A 12,346-nucleotide genomic window follows, 5' to 3' on the forward strand; every position below is an offset into this window, starting at 1 on the left:
ACTTAGCATGAAAAGACCAGAGGAAAACCACTCTACACATCCGACTCCCACAGGGTATAAGCCCTTAACTAGAGCCACAACACTGAGGCCATCACTCCCTAAGACCTCTTTCCACTTCTGGGCCCTGCTGTCATCATTACCACAGGCTTAGAAATACTACTTGGCGCTCTCAAAAGTTATGTGGCTCGGTCCAGTTGGAGAAATCCGTTTCATTGAACTGCTGGGTATAGCAGTGAACAGAACCAAGATCCCTGCCCTCAGAATAGAACTTTGTCTACACCAGTGGTTGTCCCCTAATTATAAGAGCGATGCTGGGGAGACTGTCCCACTCTTGCTTCAACCAGAGCAGCTCTTATATCCTGAGATTCCACGTAAGATTTCACTTAAAATACAGATTGCTCCCTTAGAAATTTTAAAACCCACCAGCTTCAGTCTTTTACCCACTTAATCTGTTAGAACACTGGCAGCTTAAACTTCGAGATGGCTTCAGGGTCTCTGTTAACCTCAAACGGCAGTGACAGGAATGCTAAGAAATCAGACTCCCCACAAGTTTCACCAGGATAAAAGAACTTTTAAAACATTCCATCTCTATGGGAAACAGCAACCTGGATTTGATGTCACAAAAGGAACACACAAGTGACTTGTGAAGTGCAATTTTTTTCACGATTTATAAATTCGTGAGGTGAATGCTTGAATGAAGTAGATCAAAATTGTGAAGCTTTCCTCAAAGTAGCTTCTTTATCTCACCCAGTGGGTTGGAAACTAGAAACCCATTCAATTTATTAAAAATTCTTTTCTAGTAAGTTAAACCAGGCAGGCATCCTCCTCCAAATGGCCTAAAGCACGGCCACAGCGGCTTTGGCCAGTCTATGGAGTGTGGCTCCATCTTGTGGCCACTCTCAAACCTCTTGTAACTACGATCCCAGGGTGTTCTCTTCAGCGTGGAAAGAACATTACATATGGCCTGAATGAAGCCTGGAGGCACTTGGGATGTTTTCAGATGTTCTCAGAGAATACGACATGCTGGTTACTTTTACAGTTTTATTGACTCTTTTCTCATACCTTTAAAACAAAACAGCACATGAAAACAGCATCTTAATCTCAAAGTCTCAACTCAGCTGACTGCCTCAGAGAGGACACTAGAATTTCGCCGTCTTTTATGTTTAAGTAACCACCGTGAAGACTCAAGTTACAGAGCAGGTTCAAGTTTCTGCCCACCACAGGACACACAGCCAGTAATTAGACCCTTGTTGCCAACTCCAGGGACGCCAGCTCGTTCTACCTGTCTTAGCTCTCAGCAGCTCTCCTCATCTGGTCAAGACTGGGTCTCTGATGGCTGTCCTATGGGGTGGATCAAGGCTGAGCCAGAAAGAAGTGCATTCTGGTTCCAACACCCCCTCCCATCTGCCAGTCGGCCAGCCAAGAAATCATTTTCTGTCCAGTCTGCGGTCTCTACCATTTATCTCCCACTCCCTCTTCAAAACTTGTTGCTATCACTTTTATTTAACAATAGATTCAGTGTCCGTTAAATTGCCTGAGAGGTGTTTTGAGCCTGACATGCTTTCCTGAGCTAAAAAGGAAGAAAACAAAGTTGCTCTGTAGCGTTCCTGTTGTAAAATCAAGTACAAAAGGGAAAAGCACTACTTTTCAGCACTACTGAAAAGGGCAGAGTTAGAGAAGCAATGCAATCCCTCCTTGCCCCCAGAGGTTTCTCTAGTGCTAGCTCTTGAGGGTACCATAAGGCAGATACTCTGGGGTCAAGGAAGTATGAGGGGAAACTCCTTTATTTTCCCCTTTTGAACTTCCCTGCTACCCCAGTCTTTGCCTTCTTCTTAGCAGATCCCTTGGGCTCTGGCTCCTTGCGCTTAGCTGAAGAGAGAGAGCCAGTCACCTTGAAGAAATCATCCAGGCGGCCCTGGGTGCTGCCTTGGCGGCTCTTGCTCAGCCGCCTGACCCCACTGCGGATTCGCTCCTCCGAGAACTGCTTTTCCCCACACATGAACTTGACAAGCTCCTCTTCATTGGGCTCACTCCACTTCAGCTCCACAGACTCTGGGTCAAGCACCTCGGGCTCCAGGAAGAGCTGCTGGGCCTCCTTGTGGAGCCAATTTTCTGGCACAGGGTACTTGTTGGGGTCAAGTCGACGCACAATCTCCTCAATGCTCTTGTGCTTCTGGATGAGGTCCACAGCCCGCTTGGGCCCAATGCCCCGAATGCTCTCACAGTAGTCACTGCCCAGCAGGATGCACAGATCTACAAATTGCTCCTGGTTCAGGCCCAGCTCCTGCAGAATCCGGTTCAGGTGGAATTCCTGGATGGGCAGCTTCTTGGCCTCACTGGCAGTCAGGTGCCGCATCAGCACAGGGCTGCCGAAGGTCAGGCAATCCATGTCCTCAGTGGCCGCAGCATAGACTTTGCCAGCCTTCACTAGGGCAGCACAGCTAGCCTCAGCCTCACTGGGCGCATCAAGGTAGGGGATGCCCATGAGGCTCAGTAGGTGCTTGCACTCATCGTTGTGTTGCTTGGTGACTTTCACCAGCCTCTTAGTAAACTTTTCCACCTCCTCCTCGGCCCCAGCAGCCTGAGCCTGCTGCAGCTGCTTCTCTGCCTCAGCCCGCCGCTCACTGCGTTTGGCCAGCTCACCTGACTTGAGCTGTGGTGGCTTGCCATCAAAGACATACACGGGCTTAATGCCATTCTCCATCATGCGGATGGTGCGGTAGAACATGCCCATCAGGTGACTGGTAGTCTCACCCTCCTCATTCTGCAGCACATCCCCACCCTGGCGAACAGCAATCAGGAACTGATAAATGCTCATAGAGGCATCAATAGCCACCTTGCGGCCAAAGTAGCTCTTGATGTCATTCTCCCGGATGGCACTGGGGGCCACATCAGCAATCAGTTTCGCCAGGCCTTGAATTCCCATAGCAATACAGAGGAGGGGCAGCTAAAAAAGAAAGGAGTAAAGTAAGAAGGGGAAGCACTTAAAGGTTGCAAAGGATCAAGGGTTATAACTGGTGCCATCTCAGCAACTTCATGCCTTCAACTGAACAAACTTGAGTATGACAAAAAGGATGCCAATTTGGGACCGAAGAAGATGAAAAGATGAATGAGACAAGGTCACCTTCGCAAAAATACTTATAGTCTAGCAAGGAAGCCCTTGCTAGGGTAACTCAATTAATACTAAGGCTTCCTGAGTATGGGCGGGGGGGGGGGAGTGGGGGGAACTGGGTTTTAAGAGGAATAAGATACTACTGATGTCAAGAGACTTATGGTTTCGTGGCTAAGGCAGCAACAGGGCTAATGTGCAGTAAGGGCTACCACTGGCTTGGGCATCAAGGACACTGCAGGTCCAGAGGAGGGTGCCCAGCCCGCCCTGAGGCGCCCAGGGATCATAATGACAGAACCAAGCCCTGAAGAACAAGCAAACAAATACTGGCTGAACAAAGATGACAACTCAAGCACAAAAGCAACCATGATACAAGGCTGAATGTGCACAATAGCAAAATAAATATGAGTATCTACTTGCCAATTTGCTGACAACTCATACATTCCTCCTCTGTACCTTTCTGCCAGTCATTGAACATCCCCAACTAATGCCTCTGGCTCCCTGCCACTTCGCAGCTGTGAGTTTTATGTCCCGACTAGGCTAGGCTAAGGCATGTAGTTATTTACTCAAAACACTAATCCAGTTGTTGCTGTGACGGTATTTTGGGACATCTATCATCAGTTGACTTTAAGCAAAAGAGATCATCCTTCATTATACGGCTGGGCCTCATTCACTCAGCTGTAAGGCCTTGGGAGCAAAAGCTGAGATTTCCCAAAGAAATTTGGCCTGAAGGCTGCAGCATCAACTCTTGCATGAGTTTCTAGCCTGAGGTCCCGCCTGATCATTTTCAACCTTGCCAACCTCTACAATTACCTGAGCCACTTCCTTAAGATAAATCTCCTTATATATGTCCACATCCTATATCTTACTGTTCCTCTGGAGAACCCCGACTCATAGACTAGCCTTGAAGGAGGATTGGCAAAGAACATCATATCTGGACAGGAGTTATGTGGCTTTCTCACAAGCTCCCTTCAGTGTCCCCTCAACACGGTGATTGGTTTCTACTTCTATGATGTTGCTAGGAGTTTTAAGGCTTTCCCTTTGTATTTTCTCTCTACCACTAAGTCTGAAATGTGAACTCATGGCTCCTACTAGACCCTAGGTCCCAATCTAGGAACCCGGCAAGCTGTAGTGGCCGAGTCCCGTACTGCACTTCTGTGGACAAATTACTTCCTAGGGTAGTGTTTCCCGAAATTCGGTCACACCCAAATCACCCTCACAATGTCTTGCCATTTCCATGTAAAACCTGTACTTTCATTCACCTAATATTTTTTTTTTTAAATGGACACCATGGTTTTAAAAACGAAGGTAAGGGACACCTGGGTGGCTCAGCAGTTGAGCACCTGCCTTTGGCTCAGGGTGTGATCCTGCGGTCGGTCTCAGGATCGAGTCCCACATCAAGCTCCCTGCCTGGAGCCTGCTTCTCCCTCTGCCTACATCTCTGCCTCTCTCTTCTATGTCTCTCATGAATAAATAAATAAAATCTTAAAAAAACAAAACAAGGGATCCCTGGGTGGCGCAGCGGTTTGGCGCCTGCCTTTGGCCCAGGGCGCGATCCTGGAGACCCAGGATCGAATCCCACATCGGGCTCCCAGTGCATGGAGCCTGCTTCTCCCTCTGCTTCTCCCTCTGCCTATGTCTCTGCCTCTCTCTCTCTCTCTCTGTGACTATCATAAATAAATAAAAAAAAAAATTAAAAAAAAATATATTAAAAAAAAAACAAAACAAAACAAAAAAAACGAAGGTAAGTTGAAAAAGAGAACTCAAGCAGTATGTCTGTGCTGTATCAGTTACATTTTAATGCGTTAAACGTATAACTATTAAAAAGGATTTTTTGCAAAATAAATAAATAAATAAATAACAATAAAAAGGATTTTTTGGGTGCCACTTAAAAAGTCATCGCGTGCCCATTGGTGTTATGTGTCCGATACGCCCAAGAAATATTACACTAGATCTTTTCGTTGCTCCCACTTTTCAAAGGGCTCTTTCTAAAGCATCAGGGACCCTGTACATACCCCCTTCTACCTAAGTCCAAACACCTCAACCCGGCATCAGGATCTTCCGCGCTCTGCTTCCCAACCTGCCTTCACAGTCTGGGGGCCAACACAAAGGATGGGATAAGACCTGCCTGCCCTTCCTCCCGCCATCCTCTAACTCCTGCCACACCCTGGGGGCTCGGATCCGTACATCCGATCCTCTGGGTCCAGCTTCAGGCTGGCTGTCCTGCTATGAGGCGTCCCGAGGGGTCAGGACCTGCCGGCCGGCTGGCCTCCCCCAGCCCCCAACACTGGGAGGCGGGAAAGGGGTCCAGACCAGCGAAGTCTCCAAAACGTTCCTCGTGCAGAATCTCGGTCAAAATACACAACGGCCCCCTAAAGTGGAGGCTACTTCCCTCCTTCCGCAAGTGAAGCAAGAGGCTCAGAGGTTAAGCGACCGACCCAAGTCGCGCAGCGGGAGGGCGGCGAACCCGCGCCCCGGCCTCCGCCCCGCGCGCGGCAGACGGTCCCCCACAGCACCCAGCGCGAGGCGGACCCGCCGCCCTCGGGGGCGCTGCCCGTGGGGCCTCACCTGGCCTTTGCGGCGCGAGGCCTCCGCAGCTAGTGCTCAGTCCGGCGCTGCCCAGGACAGTGCTCAGGCCCTCCCCGGCTTCCACTCTGCGGCAGACCCGGTCCCGCTCCGCCGCCTTCCAAAGCCCGCGCTCCCGTCACGTGACCCGCCGCCGCGCATAGCCTCCTGGGAAGTGTAGTGCACCGTGCCCCGACCCCTCGGCCAGTTCCCCTCGTGGCAAACAGTCCCGCCAGGGGCGAATGAACCCTCTCAGGGGATCTACCCTACCCTTCTCCATCGCTTGCCCCGGCTCTACGTCAGGCGCCCACAGGCACTAGCCCCTGCTACACCCGAACGCACAGGACTACAGATCCCACAATGCCACGCGCGTGGGTGCACTTCCTCTTCCGGCCGGACAGAGCGCCCGCTCCTGCTGCCGACGTGTGATTCCGGTGGCGGAGCGGCGGATGAGCCTACACCTGGCGAGATGGTGAGAGAGTCCCTGAGGCCCCCTCGGGGCCCGCCCCACATTCCATTTCTCTCGCAAAGGCCGCAGACGGCCGGGATGCAGATGGCGGGAGGCTCCTGTATCTTCCGGCTCGGGCCGAGGGGCGGGAAGGGAAGCCCCTGGCGGTGGACTCGTTAGGCCGAGGTTTCGCGCTCGCGACTCTTAGGGGTGAGCCGCGTGAGGTGCATTTTAATACCGTGAGCTTTTATGTGTCGGCTGTGATTGAGCTCTTGTGTCTGTTTGGAAGGTTCTCCCCCTTGCCGAACTCGTGCTCATCCTACAAGGCCCAGGGCAGGTGTCGCCTTCTTGGTGAAGCCCGTCCAGCTCTCCCAGGCGCTTGGCCGCTCTGCCCTGGGCGCTCCCGCGACCTCTGTACAGGCTTGTTGCCGCAGGTCATGGACTCCTTTGTTACCTGCCACGCCTCCGAGTGACCAGCCTCTGACGTGCCTCCAGCTCTGGGACGCTGTCTTATTCATCTTTGTATCCCCCAGTGCCCAACACAGGGCCCGCAATTGGAGGCCCAGTAAATGGCAGCGATTGTCTTTGTCGTGTTCGGGGAGGCACAAATGTTTACTGAATTGAATTCCAGTGTCTCTTAGGACAATGGGGTCAATTCATTTCTCTAGAGTTGTTATGTTCTGGACTTTAGGAGCGTTGGCTGGTGAGTGACAATGGAAGTTAACATTTGTACGGAACTTTACGTTTACAGCCCTCCTTCACAGGCATTATCTCATAATCTTCCCTGTAAGCCCGAAGAGGAAGCAGACACCGTTCGAGCAACTACTCCATGCCAGGAAGTGAGCTACATGCTTTGACACTTTGACGTTGGTCATCCTTCTTAAATCATACATCAGCCCTATGAGTGGTGTTATTATTATTATTATTATTATTTTTTTTTTTTTTATGATAGTCACAGAGAGAGAGAGAGAGAGAGGCAGAGACACAGGCAGAGGGAGAAGCAGGCTCCATGCACCGGGAGCCCGACGTGGGATTCGATCCCGGGTCCCCAGGATCGCGCCCTGGGCCAAAGGCAGGCGCCAAACCGCTGCGCCACCCAGGGATCCCTGAGTGGTGTTATTAATGACTACTGAGATGCATGTTACTCGGTAGAGCCAGATTATTAACTGAAGTCTCTTGGCCGATAGATCCTGAGACTCCATAACAGCACGGGGTGAAGCACGCAGATGTAGCAGTTGAGATTGGGTCCTGGCCCAGGCTCGGAATTACAGCAGGATTCTGAGCTTGGTGTCCACAGACGAGGGTCCGTACAGCTCCTAAAATTAGAGACAGACTTCTTGCTTGTGGTTTACCCTGGGCAGAGTCCATACCTTTTCTCGCATGTTTTTTAATAGTCTTCAGCGGTCTCAAAAAATGTTAGGAACCACACTGGTTGATAGCTAATCGATCACCTTCTGTGTCAGCATCAGACCCTCAGCTGCCCTTCTTGTCTCATATTGAAAAAGTAACAGTATCACCTTAGTTTTAAGATGTCATTGTTGTCATTTCCGAATGGGATCGCTCGATGTTGGTTCCAAGGGACTTCCATATTTCCCAGGCTGAAACAGACCCATAACAGTCCTAGCAGGAGGAGGCTCCTTGATGACCTCACATTCCCCATTCCCGGGTTGAAGTCTTGGGATTCTTTGATAGCTCTGATCTCATACCCTCCCTTAGGAGCTCGAGGCCATGAGCAGATACACCAGCCCAGTGAACCCTGCCGTCTTCCCCCATCTGACCGTGGTGCTATTGGCAATTGGCATGTTCTTTACCGCCTGGTTCTTCGTGTATCCTTTTACTGAGCAGCCCGTGGGCCTGAATTAGCAAAGTGGGAAACCACCCTGCCAGTTTTGCGCTGGTGTGGGGGTAAAGGGAAGGGAAGGAGTTGAAGGAAAGCTGCTGAGGTTCAAGGTCAGGTGGTGGCCTGATTTCCCAAACTCAGGCGAACTCAATTTGCTCTTCAGATTCCCAGGATGGTGACAGAAGGCTTGGCTGGACTGGAGGTGGGGGATAGGGGATCTGAAATCGGGAAAGTGGTAAGAGAAGGGTGTGCTCAGGCAGTGGGAAATCCGAGGGCTAGTGTCAGTCCACACTGGCTATGTGACCTGGGGCAAGTGACCTAACCCCTCCGGACCTGATTTTTTTCATGGTGGTTGAGAGCTGGTATGAAGCAACAGAATACAAGTTGTCTCTCAGGTCCCTCTTCCTGGCTGCACTGAGCCAGGCAAGCCTTCTAGAAAGCCCTCAGCCCATACCTTTTTCCTAGAGCTGCACTGGGCAGCTTCCTGTCCTAGGCAGTCCATCCTTTTGCTTCTCCTTAATCACCCTGCCAGTTATGAGGTCACCTCCACCAAGTACACTCGGGATATCTACAAAGAGCTCCTCATCTCCTTGGTGGCCTCACTCTTCATGGGCTTTGGAGTCCTCTTCCTGCTGCTCTGGGTTGGCATCTACGTATGAGCTCCCAAGGGTAAGAGCTGTGACAGGGTGGGCACTAGAGAACTTTCCCATATCCGTGTTGGCGGGGTCCTCAGGCCTGTGTGACACTTTGGTGACAGACCCAGCAGAGTGGATAGGGACACCAGATGTGTGTGCCTCTTGGCTTGTCCCTAATGGGGATCTGTGACCTCGTCTTATTCTAAGTTCTGCATGTTCCCCAGGGCCTTGAGTTGGCTTTGGGATACACTTCACAGGGCCACGGGCACAGGCTTCCCATGTGAGCCATTTGCATTCTTACACATCATACACCATTGACCGGCAAGGCTACTTGGGAATGGGTTAGAAGGGAGTCAGAATCTGGGACTTACAGCTTGCTGCAAGGAGTACTATTGTGGTTAGTTTGAATGTTTTCAGGCATTAATAGAAATCTTGACTAAGTGATTAAAAAAAAAAAAAAAAAACCCAACCCCTTGGTGCAGATAATCCACTAAACAGGTCACTGAGTATCGGCTTTGGTGGCTCAGCTTCAGAGTACATGCCCATCAGCCCTAGCGCCGGGAGCACAGGGTTTGGTGAGAAAAGGAGGTGGAAAGAAGGGTCATTGGTCTCATTTTTATACCCCTCTCCTCTTTCAGGTTCCAACAAGGTGGCTTCACTGAACTCCTGCTTTTGTAAATTAATTTTTTTACTATTGCTGGAAGTGTCCCACCTGCTGCTCCCAATAAAAGCAGATGTGTGACCGTCCTGGCCTGTCTTATGCCCATTCCGCAGGAGTGGGGTGGCCTTTCAGGATGGTTCCTGCTGCTGGACCTGTGCGGAGTGAGGCGGGTATGGGAGGGGTTCCTGTCTTTGGAATCGAAAACTCTGTGGATAGGAAGGGGGTCAGGCCTATCCTCTTCTGTTGTTTTTAGAGCAGACCTCTTTGGGAATCCGCATCAATTGCGTCTGCCTTGGGCCAATCCCGTTCTCTAAATGTAGCCACCCTTCTGTGTGCTGGGGACTTTCACAAGGCTCAGCTTGTCCCCAAAGGAGATTTACCCTCGGGTGGCTACTCTGACCCCAGTGGGGCAGCGGTAGGTCCATGGGATAATGGCTAAGGGAGGGGGCTGCTGAGTCCTGTTCCCAAGCTGAGCGTGAAGCCAAGAAGGGTAATGGAATACAAGGCATCCATCTGGCCAGTTGGCCTGAGCCCTACAGGCAACTCCCATCTCCTACCCACAATACTCTCAAGAAGAGATGAGGAGGCAAGGTCAGATACAAAGCCATATTTTTACATTTATTTATATACGTATATTTACTTCAGAAGAAAAGAACAGGGACAGGAAAAAGCAAGCCCAGGGCTGCTTCCCTCTGCCCACTCCAGAGTCAGAGCTGGTACACGATAAATAGGAGTCAGCACTCAGAGACAGGAACTGGGAGTTAACTGGGGGGAAGGGGTGCTCTATGCACATGCAGGCTTTTATCAGGGGAGGGTATAATACGGGCAGAGGGACTTGTGCCTGAAAGGCCCTATGTACAGCTTGAAGCTTTGGGGAGATGAGCCCAGTGGCTACAGGAGTAAATGCCAGAGGGGAGAGAGGGAGGAAGGAATGGCTGCTAGACCCCACATAGGGAATGGAGCCAGGACACCCACTTACCAGTGCCAGCGGGGCAGCTGTCAGCCCCCAGCAGGTGACCCCGCTCCTCTTCCCTGTAGCCCTTTTACTTTGGTCCAAGGTTGACCCCCTGCTCAAGCAGCTTGGAGCCCAGCCTGGCCCCAACCCTTGCACTGAGGATCCCTCCTCAGGCATAGAAACAGCCAGCTGCTCACCAGATTGGGGCTATGCCGTTTCCAGAAGGGCTCCAGGGGGCAGTGGAGGGTCACTTTCCAGTTAAGGACGGAGGGGCCACAGTCCAAGGACAGGCACCCTCACTGAGGAAGCCCCAAAATCCTATTACAAAAGGTGGGGCTCAGCAGTTTTAAGGCGTTTTGGAAGGGTTCCCCCACCCCTGTGAGGGGGGAGAGAGAACAGAGTAGTCATAAGTAAGGCCTGGCCCCCTGCACGGTGTCGGGAGCCACATAATTCCTATGTCAGGATGAGGGAGTGGAGCCACACTGGGAAGAGAACTGGGAGGCAGGGTAGCCCTAACCCCCAGTTCCTCTGAGGATAAGTGCTTTGAGACCCATGGCAGAAGGGGGCGCACACCTCACAGGTTTCTTCAAATCTCAGTTCCCCACAGAAAGGCCTCCCATTCAAAGCTGAAAACGAGATGTTGGGGAAGGGGAAGGCCTGGTTCCCAAAGGCAGAATACCACCGGGCAGGGATGGCAATTCCTGTTCCCCTTTCTGAACCCATGTAGATGCGGCTAAAAGATTTCTGTACTCCTTCCGTGAGCCTGGATATGCGGCCTCCGAACGCTCCAGGCTAACGTTGGCACTCGAGTTAAGACTTCAGTGACACAAGCCCACTGCTCCACCTCTGGGACGGGAGAGGGGGACCGAGCCTGCTGCCAAGCATGGCTTGTGGAGCCGAGCACAGGAGCCCTTGACTGGGGGAGACACGGTTACCAGCAGACAAGAAGAGGGAGAAGCCAGAGTCTTAGTGGCCGGGAGGGGGAGGGATGTCTCCAGCCTCCCTGGGATGGATCAGAGCCAGGGCCCTGTCTTTGTGTCTCCCCAGGGCTCTGCACTTCTCTGGGCTTTCCATCTCCATCTTTCCACTCCGTGCTCTGGCTTAAGTGCATTTCAGTAACTACTCCATTAATTACAGCAAAAGCTATTTTTTCCACGCACCAGCCAAGGCCAGCCTGCTGCCTTGCAGGGATTCCCGCTCCTCTGCTCAGAGAAAATGATAGGTCACTGATACCACCTGCAAGCTCTGGCAGCTCCCAGGAGCCTGGGCCAGGGGGCCACAACACCCATCTGGGGGCTCACCAGGAACTTCCCTTCCAGGACACTCCAGGTTCAAGGCTTACCTGGTGCGCTAGCGCCCCCACCGGTTCAGCCAGGCACTAAGTACATAAGGCACATGATCAGTCTTTCCAGCCCTCCCAGGGAGAAGAAACTTCCTGGGTCACACTTAAAGCTTAAAAGTTCCAAGTCCAGCGTAACAGTCAAACCCTAAGAAGTCGACCACCTCGCCACCCCCCAGGGAGCAGCCTCGAAGGTGAGGGCTGCATACTCTGCAGTGACTCATGGATGCAGCCAAGTCTTGTAGGGATCCAGCCAAGTCCCCAGCTGTTACCAAAGGCAACAGGCCCCCATTTCAAAAGCGGGATGGCTCGCAGTCTGAAAAGGGGAGAGTGGGAGGACAGGCTCTGGATGGTCACAGGCTCCAGCCACGGACCTGAAGCCAGCCTTCCAACCACAATATGCAGATTGATACATATCAGTCCTGTCCTGGCCCCAGGTCTCTCTGGCTTCCTCTGTGGTATGTGAGGGGCAGCCAGCAGGAACAGCAACTCCAGTGTGAGGACTTCCAGTTTGACCAGTCGTGGGGGAGGGCCAAGCCCAGTTCAGTCTCCCAGGGAGTGCCAGTGAACAGCAGAGAGCTGGCGGGTGGCAGGCTCCAGTATAACACCACTGCATCCAGTGTGGAAGGGGCGCCCAGGGCTCCAGGCCCCAGAATGCTGCCACCTTGGAGAAGGCAGCTCAGTCACACAGCCGGTAGAAATGGAAGTAGTAGTCTGTGGCTGGCCGGATAGGGGCCTCTGCACTGCAGTTGGCCTGATCCTGGTGGGGGAGGGCAGCGGGAGGTGGCTCTGGG

General features: G+C 52.1%; 3 protein-coding genes across 23 annotated transcripts in view; 1 reads left to right on the plus strand and 2 right to left on the minus strand.

The window, feature by feature from the left end:
- Nucleotides 1–1,027: 1,027 nt before the first annotated feature.
- Nucleotides 1,028–6,554, minus strand: FEN1 (flap structure-specific endonuclease 1). 3 transcript variants are annotated; one of them, XM_025446200.3, is made up of 2 exons: nt 6,361–6,554; nt 1,028–2,947 (listed from the first exon to the last, which is right to left on the minus strand). In XM_025446200.3, exon 2 carries the CDS (start codon nt 2,924–2,926, stop codon nt 1,784–1,786), a length of 1,143 nt encoding a protein of 380 aa, XP_025301985.1. In that variant the 5' UTR covers nt 2,927–2,947; nt 6,361–6,554; the 3' UTR covers nt 1,028–1,783. The 3 variants fall into 3 exon arrangements, with proteins under 3 accessions (XP_025301985.1, XP_025301982.1, XP_025301981.1); XM_025446197.3 differs by lacking the exon at nt 6,361–6,554 and adding an exon at nt 5,945–6,082; XM_025446196.3 differs by lacking the exon at nt 6,361–6,554 and adding an exon at nt 5,678–5,926.
- Nucleotides 6,014–9,344, plus strand: TMEM258 (transmembrane protein 258). Of its 4 annotated transcripts, XM_049096535.1 has the most exons (6): nt 6,049–6,146; nt 6,874–6,961; nt 7,075–7,194; nt 7,839–7,948; nt 8,495–8,631; nt 9,236–9,344. In XM_049096535.1, the coding sequence occupies exons 1-5, from the start codon at nt 6,124–6,126 to the stop codon at nt 8,619–8,621; spliced, it is 468 nt and encodes a 155-aa protein (XP_048952492.1). In that variant the 5' UTR covers nt 6,049–6,123; the 3' UTR covers nt 8,622–8,631; nt 9,236–9,344. The 4 variants fall into 4 exon arrangements, with proteins under 4 accessions (XP_025301988.1, XP_025301987.1, XP_048952492.1 ...); XM_025446202.3 differs by lacking the exon at nt 7,075–7,194 and having other exon boundaries at nt 6,034–6,146; XM_049096536.1 differs by lacking the exon at nt 6,874–6,961 and having other exon boundaries at nt 6,071–6,146.
- Nucleotides 9,345–9,850: 506 nt separating this feature from the next.
- The window catches only part of MYRF (myelin regulatory factor), a 32,990-nt gene continuing 30,494 nt past the window's right edge, over nt 9,851–12,346 (minus strand). For 10 of the 16 annotated variants that reach the window (XM_025446189.3, XM_025446180.3, XM_025446188.3 and 7 more), the window contains one exon: nt 9,851–12,341. In XM_025446189.3, the coding sequence (XP_025301974.1) occupies nt 12,096–12,341 (246 nt within the window). In that variant the 3' untranslated portion in view covers nt 9,851–12,095. The remainder of the gene's footprint in view (nt 12,342–12,346) is intronic. The other 6 variants (XM_025446187.3, XM_025446191.3, XM_025446182.3 and 3 more) reach the window with 2 other exon arrangements.

Source organism: Canis lupus, chromosome 18, assembly GCF_003254725.2.
Source record: "Canis lupus dingo isolate Sandy chromosome 18, ASM325472v2, whole genome shotgun sequence".
NCBI classification, from domain to species: domain Eukaryota; kingdom Metazoa; phylum Chordata; class Mammalia; order Carnivora; family Canidae; genus Canis; species Canis lupus.

Bases quoted from the DNA above. Each gene is read 5' to 3' on its own strand.
- TMEM258 (XM_049096535.1), top strand. From the start codon at position 6,124: ATGAGCCTACACCTGGCGAGATG. The intron at 6,962-7,074 runs GTGAGCTACATG...TTTTTATGATAG, and splicing joins CAACTACTCCATGCCAGGAA to TCACAGAGAGAGAGAGAGAG. The intron at 7,949-8,494 runs GTATCCTTTTAC...TCACCCTGCCAG, and splicing joins TTTACCGCCTGGTTCTTCGT to TTATGAGGTCACCTCCACCA.
- FEN1 (XM_025446200.3), bottom strand. From the start codon at position 2,926: ATGGGAATTCAAGGCCTGGCGAAACTGATTGCTGATGTGGCCCCCAGT.